This window comes from Camelus ferus, chromosome 6 (genome assembly GCF_009834535.1).
Source record: "Camelus ferus isolate YT-003-E chromosome 6, BCGSAC_Cfer_1.0, whole genome shotgun sequence".
Lineage (NCBI taxonomy): Eukaryota > Metazoa > Chordata > Mammalia > Artiodactyla > Camelidae > Camelus > Camelus ferus.
In genome coordinates, this window is record NC_045701.1 from 91,963,306 (window position 1) to 91,987,391 (window position 24,086).

Consider the following 24,086-nt stretch of genomic DNA (forward strand, 5'->3'; position numbering starts at 1 on the left):
CCACTAGGATTGGGGTTCTGTTGCCCAGTGGACCCTGGTTTCTCCTAAGGGGCCCCCTCTCCCTCACAGGAAGTAGGCCAGGCTGCTTGGGGACCAGTGAAAGTCATTTCTCTTCTGGCCTTGTTTTCCCCATCTATCAAACACAGAAAGGAGTGTGTGCTCCGGCTTCTTCCTGGTGGGGAGGAGGAAGTAAACAGTTACTCGGGGGTCGGGGGACACTGCCTGTTGGTGTAGACCTGGTCTGGTGAGGGCCCTTGTGGGAGGGCATGGCCTGTAAGGGTGGTTCCTGGTCAGCTGCCCTGGCCATCCCGTGGTCCTCAGGGAGGTCAGGAGACTCTGGCTGAGGTCAGGTGCAGCTGCAGATGACCCTGAGCAGTGACTTCCTCTCTTGGGGAAGGCTGGGTGGCAGCAGAGGTCTCAGCCTCAAGGCCCCAACTTTTGCATCCACTTAGCCTTCCAAGTCTCAGTTTCCTCCCCTGTCAACAGAGGATGCGATGATTCTGCCCAGTGCAGATGAGTGGGACATCTCCAGGAAGCAAGCGGTCCCAGGGGCGGTCCCAGGTCAGGTGACAGCCTGAGAAGCAGGACTGGGAAGCCAGGGTTAGGGCAATGGGAAGTGCAAGTCACATGACAGAGGGAAATGGATGGGGCCAGGGGGCAGGGCTAGGCAACAGTCCCCAGGGAGCCCACCCACGGTCTGTACGCACCTGACGGCCAGGTCTTCCTGGTGTCCCCAGGCCCAGAAACCACAGCTCCTTGGTTCCTACCTGATCCCCACTTGGCTTTTGCACCTGCTGAACCCTGTTCCAGAATGTGCTCTCTTCTGCCTGCAACTTCTGCTCTTCCAGGCAGCCCTGGGAGGGGAACAGAATGAGGACCATGAATCACACATGGCCCCCTCCATATTATTCTCTGGTGCTGGAACCAGTCAGCTCCTTCTGCTGCCCCTCGGGGTGAGGGTTAAGACTCAATGAATTGACTGAACAGGGTCATGAAAGAGATTGGGAAATTTTTTTTCGGAAAATTTTTTTTCAAAGATGAAAAAGGAATAGAGGGCAGTAAAATCCATTACTGCATCTAAGCTACCCAGCCTAGCAGTCCCTCCTTGTGTCTGACTTAAGTACATCAAGCTGTATTTCAGTTAATCAATATCTGGGGTTAAGTAATATAGCACAATGCTTAGTGTGGGGCTCCCAGCTCCACCACTGACCCGCACGTGACTGGACCTATCAGTGCCTCAATTTCCTTACCTGTGAAAAGGGGATAATTAAGGAGTACCCATTTCATAAGACTGATGAAATCAATTAATGCATGCAAAGCACGGAGAACAGAGCGTGGCACCTGTGGAGTTCAAAAGTTTTGAGTAGCTCTCATGTTCTCAGCAGCATTATTCACAGTAGCCAAAAGGTGGCAGCAACCCAAGTGTCATTGACAGATGGAAAAGATAAACAATGTAATATAATTCAAGCTTAAAAAGGAAGGACATTCTGACACATGCTACAACATGGATGAACCTTGAGGACATTATGCTGAATTACATAAGCCAGTCACAAAAGGGAAAATACTTGATTCCACCTATATGAGCTACTTGGAGTAGTCAAATTTATAGAGACAGTGAGTGGAATGGTGGGTGCCGGACCCGTGGGGGAAGTGAGAATGGGGAATCAGTGCTTAATGAGTTTCAGTTTTGCAAGGTGAAAAACGATCTGGAGCTGGATGGTGGTGATGGTTGCATAATGCTGCAGAACAATGCGCCTGAACTGTATACTTAAAATGGTCACAGTGGTGCATTTGGTTATGTGTATTTTACCACAATTAAAAAAAAGAAGTCAGCTGTCATTACCAAGCAGAAGGAAGGGAGGTGGGGGCTGTGTCCTGGGCCTCCCAAGCCCTAGGTTTCGTGCAAGGAGTTGACCACAGCTCCTGGCCAGGTGCTGGTGCACTTGACTTCTGGGCTGGCCTGGCGGGGGTCTACTGCCCCTGTCAGGTGGAACTGGCCTGCTGCCCCCAGGGAGGTGGGGAACAGGACAGCAGCTGCCCAGGAACACTCCCAACCAGCATCCGATGCTCATTTCCTGCTGAGGGTGGAATTCTTGGCTGGCCTTTGGCTTCTTCTGAAAGTGTCTGATGTCCTGGGGACGGTTTCCTCCTCTGTCAAGAGTGGGTAAGAATAGCTCCTGTCCTGTCTGCCCTGTGGGCTGTTACACCTCTTGGCCCTCTAGGCAGCCCTGTTTTCAGAGGATCTCCCTTGTGTTGGGGGCATCACGTATGTGACCCTTGACTCCCACGCCGGAACTCAGGAAAAGGGGAAGTGATGGATGCAGCCACGCGAGGGGAGGGCAGCTCTTCCCACTCCCTGGCCCTAGCCCAGGGTGAGGCTGCGGAGAGGGAGCTCAGGTGGCGTGGCAGCTGGGGACCAGGTTGGCCACCCAGCACCCACCCTGCAAAGCCTTATTCCTGCCCCTGAGGATCAGGGTCTGAGGCTCTGAGGAGACAGTGGGGTCTGCGAGCCTGAAAACAAGACCCCCGCCCCATGACCCGGAGTGCTTTGGATTCTCCAGTGATTTCCCAATCTGCTTGGGGTTAGAAGAGGAGGCCTGGCAGGAAGATGCGGGGATTGCACAACAAGGCCACAGCGGCCAGTCACAGAGGCAGTGAGCCAGGACCCTGTGGTCCTCATCCTCATCACCCCTGTCTGGCTGGATGAACCTTGGCGGGGGGCTGGCTGGGATGACCCTCCCAGTCATGGGGCATGGTAACTCTTGGTTCAGATCTGAAAAATGTCACCCCTGGGGCCATCAGGAGAGAAGGGGTGGAGTCCCCTTTCCCCTCCCCGCAAGCCCCCCCAGGGACAGGATCCATGTTCAAGCCCAAAGCTGGCCCTTGGCCACCATTCCCAAGGAGGAAGAGGAAGTTCTCAGTTCCAAAGGGCACCCCTTTCTCCCCCCTGCCCTGCTGGGGAGGCCATGCCTCCCAGGCGTCAAGATCTGTGCTCAGCCCTGAGGGGGAGGGGGTACCAAACAAAAGGGAGGGAGGAGCAGAGGCTCTATTAAGAGCAAAAAGGAAGCTGGTGCCAAGTCGGGAAATTCCTGAGCTGCAGGGTCCTTTGCAGAGGGTAGGGATTCCTAGGATGTGAAACAGGGAAGGGGGTACTCTTCACTAGCACCGCCTCCCGCCGGTTGACAGACTGGCCTGACTACCCAGAGAAACAAGGCATGCTCAAGGCCACGCCAAGTGAGGACAAAGCTGGGCTGAGTGAGAACTGAGCCTGAGCCCTCAAGACCCCTGCCTTGTGCCTTTAGGAACCTGTCCTGGACCAGCCCTGGTCCCTGAAATGGGAAGTGTTTCAGTGGGAGTCCCACCAGCCTGGGGGTGTGTTCAGACGGCAGTTTACTGCCTGTGTGACCTCGGGCAACTTTTGTGAGCCATTTCCTCATTTTAAGCAAGACTTGATTTGGGAGTGTAAGCAAAGCACCCACTCCTACAGCCCCCTCTCCCTTAGGGAGGCTCCTCCAAGAAGGCCGTAGTGGGAGCGCCCTCCCCAGAGGGGGTGATCCTCCGCCGGCCAAGGGGGTTGGGTGGGACCGTCCCAGGCACTCTGCGGGGGGAAGGGGACTCCCCAGAGTTGGAGCGAGCTGGGGAGCGGAGGGGGACTCCTCTGAGCTGGGGTGGATGGATGCCGGCTGTGTGACGCGGCCGTGGTCCTGAGCGCGGGGGGCCCCTTCCTGCCAGCCAATCAGAAGCCGTCATGGGACAATGGGTCGGCGCCAGACCCATCCCGGTCCAACCTCGGGTGCCGGTGCTCGCGCCCCACACACCCGGGCGACGCTCTGCCAGCCCCGCCACCCGGCCCGGGCCGGTGGGAGGTAGCGACCCGGCCCCCCCTCCCCTGCTGGGCAGGCCCCGCACCGCCTGGGGGGCGCGCGCGACGCCGGACGCAGGGACACAGGCAGCCCCCGCCGCACTCCGCCTTGGCCTCCGCCCGCGGGTTTTCCGCGGAGGCAGCGGGCGGGGCGGGCCGGGCCGGCGGGGGCGGAGTCTGCGACTATTTCAGGCAGCGCGGGGCTAGGCCGGGACAGCGGTGGCTCGGCTCGGACACAGTAAGTGACCTCCGCCCGCGGTGCGTCCGTCCCCCACCTCTTCGCGCGGCTGCCTGCCTGCCCGCCCCGCCCCGACCCCGAGTCTCTGACCGGATCACCCGTGGGAGCGGCTGGCGCGACGGAGAGGACCAAGGGGGCGGGACGCTCCGAGGGTCCCAGGTCTCCAGCAGCCCCACTTCTAGGGAAACTGAGGTCCCTGCGCTGAGCTGCTGCGTCAGGGAGCAGAGGGTCCGGATGAGATTCTCCCAACTCAGGGCTCTTCCTGAAACGCCAGGAGGGAGGGGCTGTGGGGGAGGGCGCAGGGGTCTCCCTTTTGTAGCAGGAAGGCCCAGGCTCAAAGTGGAGGAGGGGGAGGCTTGCTTTTTGCTGGAGGCCAAGTCACTTCACCTCCCTGTGCCTGGATGTCCTCATCTGGGGGACAGGTGTGCCTCCCTATCCTGCCCAGCAAAGAGGAACCAGGCTCAGAGGCCAGAGAGGCTTGTGTGAACCTCAGCCCCAACCTGGGAAGGAGGGTGAGGGTGTGCGTGCCTGAGGAGAAGCTGGGGGAGCTGGGAGGACCAGACGGTTGCCACTGTCAGGCCACAGGCTGTGGCCACACTGTGTGACTCCCAGCACACCCCTTCCTGTCTTGGCGTGCTCAGCCATGAGCCTGGGCTTAAAAGAGTGCCTCTCTTCCCTCTTCTGTGGTACCCGGGCGTCGGGGTTAGCCTGAGAGACACTGGGACACAGGACACACTCCCTTACTGAGGCCTGGCTAGGTGCCAGCATGTGGCTTGTGGGTTTTCTTGTATCCTTTCAGCAGGACTCCACCCCATTTCACAGATGGGAGACTGAGGCCTACGAAGGAAGGGTGGTATCTGGTCCACACCCTATGGGTGGTACAGCTGAGCCCACACTTGTTTCTCTTTCTACTGCAGCAGCTGCCTCAGTCCCAAGGCCTGGGACGGGGCCAGGGGGACTGCTGTGGGACCTTGAAGGGGAGGAGGATTTTGTGCCACAGATTGGGGCAGGCAGCGATGCCATGCAGCGACCTGCAGGAGCCAGGTCTGGAGGTTGGCTAGAGCCTAGCACATGTGGGGACGGAGGAGATGGGGGCCATGAGGGCAGAGGTGAGGCAGGTGGGCAGCACAGCTGGTCAGGATAGCCCCCTCCCTCACCCCAGCAGGAAGGCAGTGGGGGGCCCAGGTGGGGCAGAGCAGCCCCAGCCAGCTGGTCAGACCAGCTCCTGTGGGTGCCTGGCATGAGAATGGAATGGATTGGGAGGGACGCTGGGGCAAGGGGTCAGTGGGGTAGAAATGCCCAGTGGCCTTGCACCTGGGGACCTTGGCTTTGGGGCTGCCGAGAGTACCTCCTGCTTGGTCCTGGAGTGGAACTCAGCCCAAATGGCACCGGGGAGGCAACTGAGGTCCAGCAGTGTAGAACTCTACCCAGGGCACCTGGTGAAGCCAGTGGGAGTGGGAGAAACCCAGGCTTCCTGGCTTCTGAGTGGCTCTGCTCAAGGCCAGGGGTTTGGGATGAGCCCTTGGGTAAATGGGAGAAGGTAGCTGGGCTGGTGGAAGGCAGCAGGGGATGTGGAAAGTCTGACAGGCCTAATGTCCCTCCATCCCACCTCCCACCACCTCAGTTTCTCTTTCTGGATGAAAGATCATCCCATCTGCCTTGCAGGGCTGTTGCAGGGGTGAATTGAAGTCATTGTGCTGTATGAGTCATGACTTGGTGTATTTACTCTTAGATGAGAGGACAAGCAGTGTGGTTAATGGGCCACCCCAGTTACCAGGGAGGCCCAGCCCTGTCTGCCCCCCGTTCCTAGCCCTGCCCCCTTCCTTAGGATCAGCCAGGTTCCCCTCCACTGGTCCTGGCCTTGCTCCGACAATGGTCAAGGTGCTGGGGAAGGTGCTGCTGGGCCCGAGGGGGTCCTGCCTCTCTGAATGTTGCTTGCGAGGCAGTAGGGGTCACGAGGCAGGGGGACCTGAAGCCAGGTGATCTGAGTTCCAAGCCCAAGCTGTTGACCACAGGGGCATTTTTAAGTCTTGCTGAGCCAGTTTCGTGAGATGAGGGAAACAACACCAATCCTGGAAGGGAGTACGGAAGGGATGGGATGGGCACTCAGGAAGGGCATAGAAAGCGGAAGCTCTTGTGGTGATGATGTCACCCCATTTGGGAGCCGGCAGGGTGCAGTGGGAGCCAGGAAGCCTGGGTTCCTAGTCTGGGCTGCTGGGTGACCTCAGGCAGCCCTGTGCCTCATTGGGCCCCTTGTCCCTGCTGACGTGGGAAAGACATCTTGATGTTTGAGGGGGCACTATGGTTTCTGTAGCCTGAGTGCCAAGACTGGGATGGGAGTCAGGCTCTGCCCACCCATGGTCCCAGCAGGAGCGGCTGTTTATCTGCTCATAGTGTTCCTCTGGGACCCCAAAGCTAGAAGAGTCGAGAGACGAACCAGGCATGATGGAAGATGGGGCTGGGGCTGGATGCCTGCCTCGGCCAGGCCTCTGGTGCTCTTTGACTATTCTGGACCTCTGTTCTGGCTCTGTTCAGTGGGGCAGCAGCTCGGGGTCTGCCTCCTCCCCCAGGGTCTCGTGGGGTCCAGAGTGGTACTTATCCCCTGCAGTGCCTTTTCCTTGCCAGAGGGTGGGCTGACGGGGAAGGATTTGCCAGAAAGAAGTGAAGGCCCCCTCTGTCTGGGATGCTTGGCACCCCCAGCTTCTTTCCTGCCCCAGGCGATTCTGGAGGGGCTGGGGGTACTGAAAGGAGCTGTGGGTGCAGAGCAACCACTGTCCAGGGAGGGAATTGAGTTGTTGGTGCCCACCTGGGCCAGGAGGAGGCCAGAGGTCTGGCAGTTATACGGGTGGAAACAGATCAGCCTGGCTGGGTGCTTGGGCTGGGGAGCCAGGAGCCAGGCCTGTTCACCATGACTGCTGACCCCTTCATTCCCTCCCCTTGCCAACCTGCAGGCCTGAGCCGAGGTGATGCTGAAGATGATGACCTTCCAAGGCCTTCCAGGCCAGCAGCCTATGCCAGGGGCCCTTGACTTCCCCGGGGCCCCCCAGAAGTTGCCCTCCACATCGGAGGCTGAGTCAGAAGCCTCTATGTCAGAGGCCTCCTCCGAGGACCTGGTGCCACCCCTGGAGGCTGAGGTAGCCCCGGATCGGGACGAGGACGAGGCTGTGAAGAAGAAGAAGAAGTCAAAAGGCCTGGCCAACGTGTTTAGTGTCTTCACCAAAGGGAGGAAGAAGAAGGGTCAGCCCAGCTCTGCAGACACAGAGGGCGAGTCCGAGTCCCAGGCGCGGCTGGCTGGCCGGCTGCCCACAGGTAGGCCGGGGCCCCAGGTCTGAGCTGCTAGGGGCTGGGCAGGACAGAGGTCCATCAGAGTGGATGCCCCACTCACCCAGCACGCAGAGAGGGCAGGAAAGGTGGGCGTGCACCTGCACCCCCTGATCTTGGGGGCTGGGAGTGGGCCCCGGGAGGTCAGTCCTGCCTGGGAGACCCCTGTCCTCCTTGGGCGCCTCACTTCACCTTTTGGGGTCTCCATCTCCTCTCCTGTGGGCCCACGGGAGGTGACCTGTCCCCGCCGTCGGTTTCGGAGCCCCGCTGACGGAGCGTTCTGGCCGCAGTGGAGGAGCTCAAGGCGGACCTGGAGCAGGGACGGCTGGAGGCGGCGGGGCCGCTGCTGGCGCTGGAGCGGGAGCTGCGGGCGGCGGCGGCGGCGGGCGCCGCGAGCGAGGAGGAGCTGGTGCGGCGCCAGAGCAAGGTGGAGGCGCTGTACGCGCTGCTGCGCGACCAGGTGCTCGGCCTGCTGCGCCGGCCGCTGGAGGCGGCGCCCGAGAGGCTGCGCCAGGCGCTGGCGGTGCTGGCGGCGCAGGAGCGCGAGGACCGGGCGGCGGCGCCCGGGCCCTCGGGGCTGGCCGCCACGCGTCCCCGGAGCTGGCTGCAGCTGTGGCGGCGGGGCGTGGCGCAGGCGGCCGAGGAGCGGCTGGGCCGCCCGCCGCCCGCGGGCGCCGAGGGCCGCACGGAGGCCGAGCGCCTCTTCCTGCACATGGGCCGCACCATGAAGGAGGACCTGGAGGCGGTGGCGGCGCGCCTGAAGCCGCTGTTCCCCGCCGAATTCGGCGTCGTGGCGGCCTACGCCGAGAGCTACCACAAGCACTTCGCGGCCCAGCTGGCGGCCGTGGCGCAGTTCGAGCTGTGCGAGCGCGACACCTACATGCTGCTGGTCTGGGTGCAGAACCTCTACCCCAAGTGAGCGGCGCTGGGCGCAGGGGGGCGCGGTGGCGGCCCCAGGGGCAGGGAGGCCCCATCGGCAGGGGCCGTCACCGCGGGCAGGGAGCCCCTGGTGAGAGAGTGCACAGGGCGCGTGACAGGGCGTGGACTCGGAGGGGCAGGGCCTGGGCCCGGCCTGCTTAGCGCTTGGAATCCCTAGCCTCCTGGGCCTCAGCCACATTCCTCGGCTGGGGAAACAGAGGCGCAGAGAATCGCAGGGGCTTCATCATTCATTCATGAGTTCCCAGTCTGGGAAGAACGTGAAGCAGTGAGGATTCAGAGCAGGATGGTAGGTGGCAGAGGAGGCCAGAAACTGTGGGAGCCCTGAGCAGGGGCCCTAACCTGCCTAGGTCAGTCGAGGAAGCCAGCCCCAAGGAGGAGGCACAAAATTCTGCCTGCCACAGGAGCCAATGTCCCTGCCTTGGGGCAGCTCACTAATAGAATAAGGGAATCTGGCAGGGAAGGAGAGAGGACAGAATGGAAGGGGTGGGGGAGGATGCTGTTCCAGCAAAGGGAGCCATCTTCCAGGGCCTAAGGCTGAGCCGTGGGGCATTCTGGGAATCAGAGTTTGGGTTATCCAACAGGCTGTGGGGGCAGGGGTGAGGTAGGGCCATGGGGCCTGTTGGAAAGACTCCCGTTGTGCAAGGTTACCCAGTGAGCCCACGGCGGAGCTGGGCAGCTGGCCACCGAGGCCTGGAGCTCTTCAGTTTGGGAGGCTGGCTTGGCCAACGGAGGATACCTGGTACCAGCTGGGTACAGCCTCAGGCGTCCCCTGATTTACCTAGACTCCGTGGACCCCTGAGCTTGTCGGTAATTCGCACAAGCTGGGTGGGGAGGGACTGACTGCAGTGTGTAAATGCCAGGGCGTGGGAGGCCTGGCGTTCCTCTGCGGGCCAGCCTCAGCCCCAGGTGTGAAGCCTGAAGGAAGCCTGGTGGTATAGACAGTGTGAGTGATGTCTGAGGATCCTGAGGACACATCTGGGTGGTCATTGAGCACGGTGGGTGCTGCTGGCTCAGCTTCCATTAGGGGACTGGAGGAAGGGCCCAGTGGGGGTGGTGGGTAAGGAATCAGCAGGGTGAGAGCAACTGGCCCAGGGCAGGGGCTGTGGGAGAGTCAGGGCAGCACTGAGCCAGTTCCTTCTCGCTTTTCCTGACTCACCAGGAAATGCCAGGGACTTCTGCCTCTCCCCTTCAGCCTTCCTGTCCCAGTGACCTCGGGGGCTTTTAGCCTGAGGCCAGTGGGGTCAATGCAGCAGAAAAGTGAGGCTGGCTGGGCCTGGAGCCCTGGGAGGGGGAGTCTGAGGTGGCTCTGAGGCCCATGTGGCTTGAAGTGCGGGAGCAAAGGGGCACAGCATGTCTAGGTTGGGAGAGGGGCAGAGAGGCCATTCTTGAGCCTCCAGGCAGACAGAGGACCCTGAGCAAGTGTCTGGATGGGCCAGTCCCGAGGGTCTCTGGGACCCAGCAAAGGTACCACAAGGATGCTTAGATATACCTCCGTGGAGTGGGGTGGGGTTGCGGAAGGGGCAGCCCTTCCTGCGTGGACTGGCCCATCTCTGGGGCAGCAGAGCCACCCCGGGGTCAGGGTGCAGGGCTGGTGGATACCCATGGCCAGCAGGGCTGGAGTGCAGAGGGGGCTGGGTGTGGAAGGGGGCAGAGAGCCAGATGCTGAAAGGAGTTGCATTTATCCATGTGAGAGGGGAGGCCTTCCAGCAGGGAGATCAGATCTGAAAGGTGATTCTGCCTGCAGGGCGGAGGAGGGACTGTTGGAGGTGAGGGCGAAGCAGGGAGGCCAGGGAGGAGGGTCCAAGGGAGAGATGATGATGGCTGGGCAGTGGGGCTGGGGGAGGTCGAGGCTGATCAGTTTCAGGGGGGAGACTATTTTGGAGCAGGAGTGATGGGTGAGAGAGTAGAAGGAGGCATGGTGAGTACAAGGTTTTGGCCTGAACCAGACAGAGCAGATGGAGGACCCATGATCAGAGGGGGAGAAGCAGGGATGGGATCGGGAGAGGGGTGGAGGGAAGGCCTGCTAGACTCAGGCTGAGGAGGCGGCTCTTGCTTGAGGGATGGTGCTGAGGCTTCCTCATGCAGCCCCTCTCTGCCCACAGCGATGTCATCAACAGCCCCAAGCTGGCAGGGGAGCTGCAGGGAGTCAGGCTTGGGAGCCTCCTCCCCGCTAAGCAGATCCGGCTGCTGGAGGCCACGTTCCTGTCCAGTGAGGTGGTGAGTTCAGCGCCAGCACCAGGGCCAGGGCCAAGGAGGGGCGGGAAGGAAGCGGAGGGGAGGCTGGGGCAGACGGGACGTGGGCAGGGAGCCTGACGGACTTGCTCATGGGCTTTGTGCCCCACTGACTGGCCCGCCTTCCCCTAGACCAGTGTGAAGGAGCTGATGGCCCGTGCCCTGGAGCTGGAGTCACAGCGCTGGGCCCAGGATGTGGCCCCCCAGAGGTTGGACGGCCACTGCCACAGTGAGCTGGCCATCGACATCATCCAGGTAGCACAGCCGGCCCCTCGTGCGCGCACACAGCCTGGCCTGAGCTCGCTGTGCGCCATGCAGAGCCCACTTCCTGAGTGCATGCACCTGCCGCCTCTGAGCACTGCCCTCCTTGTCCCGGCATGTCCCCCCTCACCTGCCCCTGCCCCAGCCCTGGACCACGTGGGCTCCTGCTCAGTTCGCCTCTTACCCTTGCAGATTATCTCCCAGGGCCAGGCCAAGGCCGAGAGCATCACCCTTGAACTGGGCACGCAGATAAAGCATATGCTGCTGGTGGAGCTGGCTGCGGTCCTGAGGAGGTGGGTGGGGTACATGTGCGTGCACAGGAGGGGGTCCCTGCAGCCACCTCCCTCAGAGCCACCACCCCTCCCTGGTAACCCAGGTGGGCATCCAAGCTAGATCTGGGACCCCTCCCTGTTCGAGGGTGTCTGTCATTCAGAGCAGGAGTCCTTGTCCCACTGTGTAGGGGGGAAAACCAACTGGGCACTGAGAGCCTCAAGTGATCTGACCCTCCCCACTCAGCAAAGCTCCCTGCAGAGCGGCCTTCAGCTAGCAAGAAAGTGCCCCCTGAGGGACCGAGATCTTGGCCTCCCCTCCAGGTGACGCCCCTGGTCTCTACCCTCACAAGTTTCTTGGCTGCCTCTCTCCCCACCTCTGAGGACCCCTCCCTCCACTCACTGCCTCTTCCAGTCATCCAGCTATAGACAGGGCCTTTGGGGGGAGTCGGGGCAGCCGGGCTGGGCTGGCACCCTCTTCAGGAGCTCTGCAGGGGCCCTGGCCCCACTGGCTTAGCACGTAAAGCCAGTGACAGGATGCTTAGGGGCTGGTGGCCCCTCCCTGTGCGGCCTGGTGCCGACCAACTGGAAAAGCGCCCTGTCAACCTGGGGAGGCTGTTGGGCCAGGGGAGGCTGCTACTGTCCCAGTGTTTGTGCTGGTCCTGCATGTGCCCTTTCCTGTTTCAACAGCTACCAGCGTGCCTTTGAGGACTTTCTGGAGTGCTGCAGACAGCTGAGAAATTACAGGGCCAATGTCATGGCCAACATCAACAACTGCCTATCCTTCCGGTGAGGGCGCTGGGAGGGGCTTGTGGGAGCGGTAATCACTGGGGCTGCCTGCCTGGTGGAGAGAGAGGGTGACTGAGAGGTGGAAGGGAGGCGCCCGGGAGCGGGGAGGGAAGCCAAAGGAGTAGCTTAAGTAGAGATGGACGGTGAATTAAAAATGGCAGGGCGGTAGATAAGGAAATGACCAGAAGCAGCAGCAGCAGCAGCAGCAGCAAACATTTATCTAATGCTGGTGGGTCAAGTACTTGTGCAAGTGATTTATTTTATTTTTATGGCAACCCTATCAAGTAGGTACAGTGATTATGTCCATTAAGCAGATGAGCAGACTGAAGTTTGGAGAGCAATTTGCCCTCAGTTAGAAGAGAATGTGGTGTTAGGTATGGCTGGGGGTGAGAAGGCTGGGGGCCCTTCCTAGGGAGCATGGATGGGATGACTTGAACTTGTTCCCACAGGGAATGGGGGGCCACTGAGGGTCCTAGAGTGAAAGAGATGGCTAGGAAGGCTCACTCGGGCTAGCTGGCTTTCTGGGCCTGGGTAGCCCCCCTACCTGTGTATCCTTTCAGGACGTACATGGAGCAGAAGTGGCAGACTCCACAGGACCTGCTGAGCCCCCTGCTGAGCCCCCTGAATGAACTCAAGAGCCGTGGCTTTGATGCCTTGCTCCAGAACCTGTTTGCAGACCTGAAGGTAGCTGGAACCTCCTGCCCTGTGCTCACGTGGCATCCAGTGCTGGAGGGACGGGGAGAGGGCCTCAGGGCGCTCCGGTGTGCTGTGTTAGGGGGTGGCATAAGCAAAGACCTGGCATGTGGAAGGCATGGGGCAGGGCCAGGTCTAGGGAGGCTGGAGCCACCTGAGGAGCTTAGAAGGCCGTCCAGGGCTGTAGGGCGCAGACCAGAAGCTTCAGTGCCCCTCCCCCATTTAGATTCAGCCTAGTCCTCCAGTTTACACATACTTTTCCACCAGCTCCCCCAGACCCTCCTGCCCACGCCCTGTCCCCAGGCCTAAGTCCCAGCTGTGATGCTTAGAGCCTTGGGCAGCTGCCACCACATCTGCTGTGGGCCAGGAAATCTACAGAAACCCTTCAGTGCCTTTAGCAGAGGGTGAGGCAGGGGTCCCTGGAAAGGAAGAGGAGTGACTCCCTGCCTGCCCTCCATGGCAGCCTTCCGTTTCCCCAGTGCCCAGTGGCCGTGGGTGGCCAGACAGTGACCCTGGATGACTTGGCAGGGTCCTCAGAGGCTGAGCCAAGCACAAGGCTTTGTTTATGCAGGAATTTATTTGTTTAAGGAGGGAGGCAGCAGAAAAGGCCTCAGGGCAGGCAAGTGGCTGTCCTGGCTCCAGAGCCACAGCGAGTCAGCCTTGGAGAAGGGCATGTGGACCTGCCTCCACTTCCTGCCTGTGAGCAGGGACTTGAGTCCCCTGGGCTCCCTGAGTCCTTGACAGCGCTGCGCCCCTGTCCGGGGCCACGTGCGTCCACGTGCGTCTCTGTGCGTGCCGGTGGCCGCCGGCACGACTCAATATCCTGCCTCTCTTTTCACAGCCGCTGTTCAAGAGGTTCACACGGACCCGCTGGGCGGCCCCCGTGCAGACCCTGGAGGAAATCATCTCTGTCGTGGGCGAGAGGCTGCCTGAGTTCTCAGAGCTGCACGACTGTTTCCGGGAGGTGAGGGAGTGCTGGGCTGGTGGCGGGGGGGGGTGGTGGTGGTGGTGTCTGCACACCCATGCCAACGTGTGTGCGTGTGTGCACACAGCCAGGAATGCATGCACGCGTGCACTTGCACGTGCACACAGATGCATCCCTTTGCTCCGGCTTCTGCCCCTCCTGGACTCCTGGCTCCGAGGCTTCCGGGGGTGGGGGGTGAGCTCCCTATCTGGTTGGCTCACGTGGCCCCGCCTGCCTGCCCAGGAGCTCATGGAGGCTGTGCACCTGCACCTGGTGAAGGAGTACATCATCCGCCTCAGCAAGCGGCGCCTTGTCCTCAAGACAGCGGAGCAGCAGCAGCAGCTGGCGGGGCACATCCTGGCCAACGCCCAGCTCATCCAGCACTTCTGCACTCAGATCGTAAGCTCCTGCCCGCCCCTCCAGCTCCCACTGGGACGGCGACCCTCCTCCTCCAGGCCTCTGCAGGGGCCAGGACAGCCCCTCAGGGCCTCTCCAAACCCAGTCAGATCTGACCTGAACCTCTCTGGGTCCCTGCCCGGTGGCCTTCAAGGAAGGGACAGACTCCCTCCAACCAGGCCACCCTGTGCCTGCAGGGCTCCCCGGCAGCCTGGCTGCATCACGCCCTCCCCACGCTCGCTGAAATCATTCGCCTGCAAGACCCCAGTGCCATCAAGATCGAGGTGGCCACGTATGCCACCTGGTACCCTGACTTCAGGTGAGAACAGAGTCACCAGAGGACCTGGGCAGGCGGCGTGGCCCTGCCATACCCCACTGTGGTCGGGGCCGGGTGGGCCCGGGATCAGCCCCTCCAGGGTAGGGAGAGCTCCGATACTGACCTCCTGATGCAGTCCCTGTGACTGGAACTTTGTGCCGGCCACCCTGCTCTGGGCTTTACTGTGGCTGCTCACTCGATTTTCACTACAACCCGATGAGGCTGACACTTCCCACCCCATCTTAGGGACAAGGCCTGGAGATCTTAAGGAACGTGTCCAAGGAAGCACAGCCCGGCAGTGGTAGAGCTGATGACAAAGCCGGGCAGTCTTAGCCTTTATGATACTGCCCCTCAGAGGGAAGCCTGAGGTCAGAGCGACCGGGGGCCTGCTGGAGGTTGTGGCAAGTCAGCAGTGACGCTGCGGTCCACCATGCAGCCTTGGGGTCCTCAGGGGCTTGACTTGTGCCCTGAGTCCTGGGGCCCCTGTTTCAGAGTGGAGGCTTAACCCCTGGCTGCCTGAGGATCTGGAAAACCAGGGAAATTTTCTCTTTGGGTTGAATATCTGGTATGGTTGGGAAAGTTTGAACAGGCCTGGAGTTGGATTATCTCAATTCAGCCAAGTGCAGCCACTGACTGGTCCACTCCGCCCACCCACCCACCCATCCACTTACTTACACAGCCATCCATCCACCCATTCATAGAGGCACCTATCCACCCATCTACTCATCCACCTAGCTATCTGTCCATTTGCTCACACACCTATCTATCCATCTGTCCACCCATTCATCCATCCACCCATCCACCTATCCATTTATCCATCTATCCATCTACCCATCCATCCACCTATCCATTCATCTACCCATCCATCCATCCATCCACCCATCCATCCTTGCATCCACCCACCTATTCATCCACACATCCACTTACCCACCCACCCACCAACAGTTATTGAGTGGTCTACTAGGTGCCAGGCTCTGTTTTAGGCACCAGGATGCAATGAAGTACCAGACAGACCAGGTCTTCATCTTCCCTCATGTTGCTTACAGTCTGCTGAGCGCTGGCCCTGACGAGGTAGTCGGGCAAAGGAGTACAGTTTTAAAGACTCTTTACCCAAGGTTGTGAACGACAGGAAGTGCTGACTTTAGAGATGGGGAGCTTCTTGGGGGAGGTGACATTTTAGCTGAGACCTAAAGGGTGAGAAGGAGGGTCCTCTCAAGGGCATGGGGAAGAGCATTCCAGGAGGAACAGCCAGTGCAAAGGCCTGAGGTGGACCAGAGCGCGGCACGCTCTAGGGACGCACGGTGGCCAGTGCTGCCGGGGCACAGTGGGCCAAGGAGGGTGGGGCCTCCTTGTGGGCAGGGGGTTGGCTGCAGGACCCTGTGGCTCCAGCTAGGAGTCTGGGGACCTGGGAAGAGGTGGGAGCAGGGGTGTTGGTGAGCAGGCTGGACTGAGGGGACACTCTTCTGCCAGCAAAGGCCACCTGAGTGCCATCTTGGCCATCAAGGGGAACCTGTCCAACAGCGAAGTCAAGGGCATCCGGAGCATCCTGGACATCGACACGGGGGCACAAGCGCCCTCCAAGTCCCTGTTTTCACTTATAAAGGTTGGGTAGCTTCTTCTGTGGCCTGACCTGCTTGTGAGCGCCTGGAGAGCATCAGACGCCATCCCGTTTGGGGACTGTTCAGACCGGCATCAGCCTTCTGCTGCTGCTTCTGCCCAGCCCTGGCCAAGGCACAGGCCCCTGGGCAGCTGGAAGTACACAGGCCCTGGTTGGTTTACCCCTCCTGTGGGGAGCCAAGGAGGCCACACCTGAGAAACTCTCTGTAGAGGGGAGTTGATCTAACTCGCACTGAAGGAAGGAGCTCGGAGGAAGAGTGGCCAAGGTCAGAGATCCTGGGCCACCACCTGTCTGCGGGGTCCTTCCACTGTCTGCTCAGAACTGGCTTTCTCAAGCACCCCAGCGGGAGCCTTCCCAGCTCCTGGGCCAGGGCCTGAGCCTCACCCCTCCTGCCTCCTTTGGTCCAGGGCTGCACTGAGCTGGGCTCAGCAAGTGTTTGGAATCGAAGGCAGAACTGGATGAGAAAAAGGAAAAGATGGGCTCTTATCTAGGGCCTGGAAAGGAGCCTGAGGGGTCGGGTCACACAACCAGCTGGAGGCAGAGCCAGCGTCAGAGCCCCCTCCAGAGGGCCCCCCCACCCCCTGCAGCTCAGACCGCGACCCCTCTCTGATTCCCCACGGGCTTCCCCTGAGGATGGGCCCAGGAGGGCAAGGACCTCCTGAGATTGCTTGGGTTCTGCCCTCCCCCACACGGGGACGGGCCCAGGGGTGCCTCCGGGTCCTGCCCTGGAAGGCGGGCTGAGGTCTGGGCGGGGTGAGCTTGACCTCTCACCCCTTGGCCTCCGTATTAGTTTCCTATTAACCACTTGAACAGATCTCCACAAACTTAGTAGCTTAAAACCAGAACTTCTCTTTCAGTTCTAAGGTCAGAAGTCTGACATGGCTCTAGTGGTTAAAGCCAAGGTGTTGGCAGGGCTGGTTCCTTCTGGAAGCTCTAGCAGGGAATTTCCTTGGAGGCCGCCTTCCAGTATTTCCTGGCCCGTGTCCCTCCTCCATCTTCAAAGCCAGCCACACCATGGCCGGTCGAATCCTTTTCACAGCACTCCTCCTCTCCTCCCTCTTCTACTTCTAAGGACCCTTGTGAGTCCTTTGGCCACCCAGACAATCCAGGATCCTCCTCCGATGTTAAGGTCAGCTGATTAGCAACCTTAATTCTGCCTGACACCTTAACTCCTCTTCACCGTGGAAACTAACATAGTCGCAGGCCCAGGGATTAGGTCGTGGGCATCTTTGGGGTGGCGACATTACTTTGCCCACCCCAGCCTCCATCCATCGCCTGCTCTGTGGGGTGGGGTGCCTTGTCCTACCCCAGGAAAAGCTGGGTTCAATTACCCGCCTTGGCCTCTGCTTACCCCAGAGGCCCTCTTGGCAAGAGGGGCAGTTCAGACGTAGGCTTGCCATGAGGAGGCTTGCAGCCTGCTCTCTTGGGTTTGTCCTCCTCTTTCTAGGTACCGTGGCCAGAAACTGGCCCATGTAAATGATGCACAAAGGCCTTTGTACGTTCATGGGAGTTAGCATGTTTGGTGTTAGTTTTCGGTAGCACTGCTTTTGTGTGTGTGTGTGCTCGGAACGAGACCTGAGTTGATATAAAGCTGGTTTCACAAGTGGCTGAGGATTGATCTATTTGGGGAGCAGGGCCGTGCCATCAGTGACTTTCTCAGCCTCTGGGGGTCTGGCAGGCCTGTCCTCCCAGGCGCAGAGCCAAATCCCCCGTGCGCCCCCCCCCCCAGCGCATCCTGCCCCCTTCTCACCTGTGAGTGTTGGAAGGGGCTGCCTGTGGGGCAGGGCATCACCTCACCCTGCTTTCATCACCTGTAATGTGGTCATGAACCTGTCTGGCCTCCCCAGCATCCTGAGGATGGGGGAGAGGGGCCTCCAGACCGTCATTTCAACTCCATGCAAGGGGCCAGTGGGAACTTACTCTCTTATTTCTGGAATTGACCTGGAAAGCTCCAGCTCACCATCAACCCCAGCCTGGCCCGGGATTTGGGGAAGTCCCTGGGAGGGAAAGGGGAATCTCTGAGAATCCATTCCCCAGAGCTGAGGGAGGGGCCCCAAGGGAGCCAAGGGTAGGTGGAGTCTGGGTCCTACAGGAAAGGCCTGGAGGACAGAGGCCCTGGCGGACATCAGAGGTCTGGAGGGGGGAGGGAAGCCCTGTCTGATGAGCTCCACCTGTGGGGCCCATGGGGGTGGGATGGACCCTGCCAAACAGTGGGGAGCAAAGAGAGAAAGGGAGGGGGACCAGCACCAGGAGACCTTCACCAGGGACGCCCTGTGGTTGGGCTTCCGGTGGTCTGGAGCCCTGGGTGGGTGGGAGCCCTGGGGTTTCCCCGCCAGTTCCTCCCGCAGAGCAAGAGGGGGAGGGAGGACGCGTGGGGAGGCAAGAAGGGAGCTGAGCACCAGCTGGAGGTTTTAAATCGATATGGGCAGACATTAAAGGACTGAAGAGGATGGATTTAGGCCTGAAAATGCCAGAGCCAAGCCCCCAGCCACCCCCGCACCCCCCGCATGCCTGCACTCCTCCCCCAGATCTCCAGCCCACCTGGTCCTCCTACTCCGCCCTCCGGAGGGGCTGCCCCAGCTGGGCAGGCAAAGGGCTGTGAGACTGGGATGCGGGTGGTGCCTCGCAGTCCCTGCTGTTCCTGCAGGAAGGGGAGAGAAGTGTGAGGTCCCACCAGGGTCACCAAGCTCAGCCGCCTGGACCAAGGGGTCTGCGCCAGTAACTTTCCACGGCCGCAGGAAACTCCCTTGAAGGGAAGGGTTCTCCCCAGGGTGGAGGAGTGAGTCATCGGTGGAGGAGAGGAAGGGGAGAGCCTGGACGGGGGCCCCAGCATCCAGCCCCTCTTCAGGCTTCTTTGAACTGGAGGGGAGGCCACAGTTAGTGGTGGGACAAGAAAGGCTGGGACCCTCAAACCCTCCCCCACCCCTGCTGAGGGGAGCAGTGGGGAGAGCTGGCCAGGGCCTCCCTGAAGGGCTGACATTCCTGGAAGGCTCAGAAGGAACAGGGAACCAGTAAATAAACAGTCCAGGTCCAAGTGCAGAGGTGGGGGTGATGGGGGTGGGGTGGTGATACGGGTGGTGATGGATTGGGGTGATGCTTTCGCTGTGGCCTGGGGGACCGCTTACTGAGGTGGGGATGGTTGGGCCTCCAGGCTCAGGGAGGCCACTTGGGAGAGGCAGAGGGGGAGAGGGAGCTGGGAAGCATTCATATTTTAGGGAAAGAAAGAGCTCAAGGGGTGGGGTGGCTGAGAGTGTGGAGTGGAGGGAGAATCCCCTGCCAAAGAGGCAGGCAGGGGTGCGGGGGCCTTAGCTGGGGCTGGGAGTTGGAGTTCACGCCAGGGCAGAGGCAAAGCACTGAAGGGTTTTGAAGAGGCCATTTGCTGTGATGTGTGATTTGGAAAGACCTCACTGCCTGCTGCAGGGCGGGGGGCGGGGGGGGGCAGCGGGGAGGCCAGCAGACCCCTTAAGGGGTGCTGGGTTGCAGGCTAGTGGTGGGGAGAGATGGCTTGGTCTGCGAGGGCTGTGATTGGAGGGAGATGAGGCTGGCTGAGGTGGGGTCCTTGAGTCATTCCTAACCAAGCCGGGGACCCCAGCACCTCTTCTCAGCCAGGAAGGCCTGGGGGGAGACAGGAGAGGCCCTGAGGGAGAAATTTGGGGAGTTAAGTTTGAAAGATGTGCCGAAAGGAAGGGTGGCTCCTTGGACTGTCCGAAGCCCAAGCGGGTGACCACAGTGTACGGTGAGGCTGACGAGCGCCAGGCGCTGCCACTCAGCGCTCTGGGAGCCTGGTTTTCACAGCCCTCTGGGGCCATTGGGCAAAATCAGCAAAGCGCCGAGCGCACCTGGGAGCCGGCCACCCACCCCAGGAGTGTGTCTCATCAATGCTCCGACATCCACGCAAAGGGATTCAGGGGCCAGCTTGTCACTTCAACTGTAGTAGCAAAATACTGGGAACTCCCTAAATGTCCACCAGTAGGTACCAGGGAAATGGCTGCAGCGCGTCCAAACAACGGAGTACTGTGCAGCCGCAACGGAGAACGTGGGCGTGCTCTTGGTTCAGACTGGAAAATTGTTCCGACACACAATGCTGAGCTGAAGCACGATGCAGATGAGTTTGTGGTGTGCTGTCATCAAAGAAACAAAAGTGGGAAAAGATACACACTTGTGTCTGCACTTAGGCAGCCCGGAAGAATACGCCAGGGTCTAACACTGGCTGTTTGTGTGTGCACACGAGTGTGTGCCCACGAGCCAGGGAAGAAGAGACGGGGGTGGGGGGAAGGCGAGGGAGGCAGAGGTTGAGAAGGAGCTATTTCACTGTCTGTCCTGTTTTCAGTTTTTCTTACTGAACCATGTGAACGTGTTTGTTGTGCATGAACATTTTATAATCTAGCTTTTAACTGAGGCTGCTGGATGTTTGAGGTGCGAGGAGATGAGGCTGTGTGTCTCGGGTGAGGGATGGCCCAGCGGTGTCGCACACCCTTGAACTGGGTTCGTTAGCAGCCTTACGTTTTCTCCAGCCACGTTCAGTGCTCAGGTGCCAGCCTGGAGTCCCAGAGTCGGGTTTAACGGTGAACATGGGTTTGGTCAGGAGATCACACGAGGTGAGCAGAGCTAAGATGTGAGGGGCCCCCAGGAGAGATTACAGCTGTGGCCCTGGGGGCTCAGGTGGCAGCAGAGCTGTGGGGGTGTGAGAGGGTGAGGGGCTGGGAAACGGTGCTGGGTCAGAGGACGTGGTCCTGGGAGTGGTGGAGGACGGCTGGGGTCCAGGGAGGGAGTGAGAGGGTGGGTGTGGATGGAGGGGGCTCAGGTTGGACCCTTGCAGTCAAGGTCATGTTATTTACTGCTGCAGTTTCTGGCGAAGACACAGTGGGGGTACCACTCTGAGGAAGTGTAGCTGACCTGGTGGGGAACTGAGGGCTCAAGGAACCGGGAGGCAGTATGTGGATTCTGACGATGGGGTGGAGGGGGCAGCGGGCAGGGGCTGCCATCCTCTGAGAATGCCAGGGAGAGACCTGGAGGTGAGCAGACCACAGCCACGTCGAGGAAAGTGGAGGTGACGTGCCCACCAGTGTGGGCCTCAGCCCTTGGCTTCTGCCCCTTAGGGCAATGAACAGTCCTCGGGTTTAGTGGATGGACCAGGCTTGTGCCGGAGCCTCACCTGGAAGGCTGCCTGGGCGGGGATGACCCCAGGAAGGAGAGAGCCATGGTGCCCCATTCTCTAAGCCTTCCAGATGGGTGTAGAGCTGCACCTGCATTAATGACTGTGGTGAATCAGGTGGTTAGTGGTCCTGAATGGATACTTATTTCCCCACAGAGATACCCTGAGGGTCCGGGACAATGCGGGGTCAGAAGGATGCGGGGGTGTTCAGCTAAGATCTCCACTCCTGCAACTGCTCCTGTTGGGTGGAGGCACTGCGGGCTGCTGGTTTGGGGCTGGCCCTGGAGGCTGGACCCACCGTCTCTCTTGTCCAGCAGCCCTGGGCCCTGGGCCTCCACCACAGATGTGTCTGAACCGTGGAAGTTTCAGGGTCGAGGAGGACGGCTGGGACAGCTGACCTCCCATATCCCAGGAGGCTGGCCTGAGCTGGCTCGCATGATGGGGGGAAGGTTCCAGCAGCAAGAGAGGGCAAGCTTGGTGCCCGAGCACTTTTTCTGCTTGTGTCACTTTTGCTAAGGTCCTGGGGGGGGGGGGTCAGAGACAGTCACGTGACCGAGTTCAACTTCAAGGGCTGGAGAAACAGGCTCCCATCTGATGGGAGATGCTGGAGTCCGTTGTGGCCATTTCCCCCCACTACCTACCCACTGACTACAGTTATTTATATTCCTCCCTCATGAAAAATGTTACCCCCAACCCAAGAGCTCCCAAGCTCTCATCCAATTGTGAATCGGGCTGGCTGTTCGTCATCTCGTGCTCTTCAATGGGACGGAACGTAGATGGCTTCTCAGCTCCTTGGGCGCAGCAAGTCTTGATCCAGAGGCCTGTGAACTACAAAGACTAGTTAGATGCACAAGACGCAGAGGACAAGATGGCGGCAGTTAGCAATGCCGTGCAAAGGGGCGGGGGCGGGAGGCAGCTCTGAAGGCCGCTGCTGCGTGCTGCCCGACTCCCTATTCTGAGAGAGGGCGGTATATTCCCTGGGGTGCTCACTATTCGTCCTTCTTGACAGCTCAGGACTCCACCATCTCCCCTCTGCTCGTGGCTCTGCCCTCTGAGGGTCCTTCCTCGGCCATAACAAATGGCCCATGCTTGGAGCCAAGCACCTTTCTGGTCTTTTATCATTCAGGGTCCAATCAAGAGGTGGAAACTACACAATAGTTGGGACAGGGAACATTTATTTTATTTATTTATTCTGGGGGGAGGTAATTAGATTTTTATTAATTAATTGATTAATTAGTTAACTTTTAAGGGAAGCACTGGGGATTGAACCCAGAACCTCCTGTATGCCAAGCATGCGCTCTACCACTGAGCTGTGCCCTCCCCCTCCCCCTCCCCCAGGACAGGGAGCACTGTGGCAGGGGATTGTCTAATAAGGATGAGGAGACTGCAAACACAAGCAGAGTAGAGACTGGGTGCTGCCTTCCCGAGGGCCGAGGCAGAGCTCGGAAAAGGAAGAGCAAGCCTGAAAGAGTCCCCTCACCTCTAAGGCAGCCCTGGGATTGGATTCAGGCCTCGGGGAAGAGTTCGCAGCCCTGGTGACATTCGGGGAGGTGCTCTGCCTGCAGAGCTTGCAGGAAAGTCACTCCCTAGGATGCCAGGTGAGCCAGGCACAGGCAGACGCTGTGCTCAGGACTTGCTGCAAAGCCACCCAAAGAGGTGGGGGAGGAAGCATCCATGGGAAGATGTGCCAGGTAGCCCCCAACCAACAGGTATGAAGCAGAAGAAAACCCCCTTCCTGGGTCATTGTCCCTCCTGCGCCCCCTGCTGGCAAAGCTGAGCACTCTGCAAGAGAGAACCATTCCAGAATCCGCAAGCAGGGCCATGAGAGAGGAGTTTGGACTGGCAGGTGGGGAGGGGGGGGGGTGCAGTAGAGTGACATCTGGCAACCGGCTTCCACGTGCACCCTTCCGCACACATTTAGCCTTTCACAAGCACCACACGTCTGTCCTTCCTACAAGTGAAGACGCTCTCATCCTTCCTCCAAAATGAGGCTTCACGGTCCCAAGTTACTGTAACCCTCACTGGCTCTGTTCATTGGTCCACTGGATTTTCTGTTACCTGAAGACGGAACTGCAAAGTTAACCACCAGCAGATTGCAAGGACAATCACAAGGTCACGGAAAGAAGAGAGGGACATGGTTAGCATGTGCAAACAAACACATTAAACAAGCAAAGGAAACTGGACAAAGCTACCATTGCCCTGGTTTCTGAACAGCTGGGTGGCCAGGCTCGGTGCCCATGGCTTCCGTCTCCCATTACTCATCCTTCTTCCCTTGCTCAGCCCAGCTTTTCCCTGCCCTAGGCCAGAACTCAGCAGGGTGGGATCTTTACGTGATAAAATGAGCTAAGCCTTCATTCCCGAAGGGCCGGAGTCCCCAGCCGTGCTGCCTTTCTGTGGCTGACAGAGTTTTCCCTGAGCTGTTCCCGTGGGTCCTGGAAGTGGAGAAGGGCTGCAGAGAACGCCCTGCTTTCCTGCCTGAGTCTCCTGTCCTTCCTGCGAAGCAGCAAGTTTCCCCTCTGTGATCAGACCCCTCACTCCAGGCACAGAGCAATCCCTGGTCAGCCTTTTGCTTCAGCGGCATAAGGAGCCCCAAAGGGTCACGTGGTAGTCCTGTCCTTCAATTTAATGAAGCCCCTTTGTGCCCCCGGCCACAGGATCCCCCCCTCGGGGACTGAGACCCTCAAATCCGCAGAACTCCAGGACCCACCAAAACTCCACGCTGGGTCCTTGGACCCGTGCGTTTCAGCCATGGTAGAAACAGACCCAAAGAATGGTCTCTTACTAACCCTGTGAAACAGAGCCTCCCCCTTCCTCAATGTTGCCACCCAAATGCCACCATAATCAAGTCTTTACTAAGTCACTCAGCCTTCCCGTCAGGCCAGTCACTTCCAGGGGATCAGGTATGTGGTGAGACCAGTGAGCTCCATGGCCACGAGCCCAAGCTGCTGTGTTTCCTCGGCTGTGAAATGAGCTCCTCGGGCAGAAGCGGTGGCGTGTGGGGCACTATGATGGCAGGGAAGGCATTCCGAGGGT

The 24,086-nt window shown here is 59.7% G+C and overlaps 1 protein-coding gene across 2 annotated transcripts; it reads left to right on the top strand.

The window, feature by feature from the left end:
• The first annotated feature begins 3,787 nt into the window (after positions 1-3,787).
• TNFAIP2 (TNF alpha induced protein 2) lies at positions 3,788-17,504 on the top strand. Of its 2 annotated transcripts, none has more exons than XM_032482736.1 (12): positions 3,788-4,100; positions 7,052-7,409; positions 7,712-8,336; positions 10,463-10,577; positions 10,725-10,847; positions 11,046-11,146; positions 11,813-11,911; positions 12,472-12,595; positions 13,446-13,568; positions 13,812-13,967; positions 14,162-14,283; positions 15,751-17,504. In XM_032482736.1, the coding sequence occupies exons 2-12, from the start codon at positions 7,067-7,069 to the stop codon at positions 15,890-15,892; spliced, it is 2,073 nt and encodes a 690-aa protein (XP_032338627.1). In that variant the 5' UTR covers positions 3,788-4,100; positions 7,052-7,066; the 3' UTR covers positions 15,893-17,504. The 2 variants fall into 2 exon arrangements, with proteins under 2 accessions (XP_032338627.1, XP_032338628.1); XM_032482737.1 differs by lacking the exon at positions 3,788-4,100 and adding an exon at positions 5,008-5,144.
• The last annotated feature ends 6,582 nt before the right edge of the window (positions 17,505-24,086 follow it).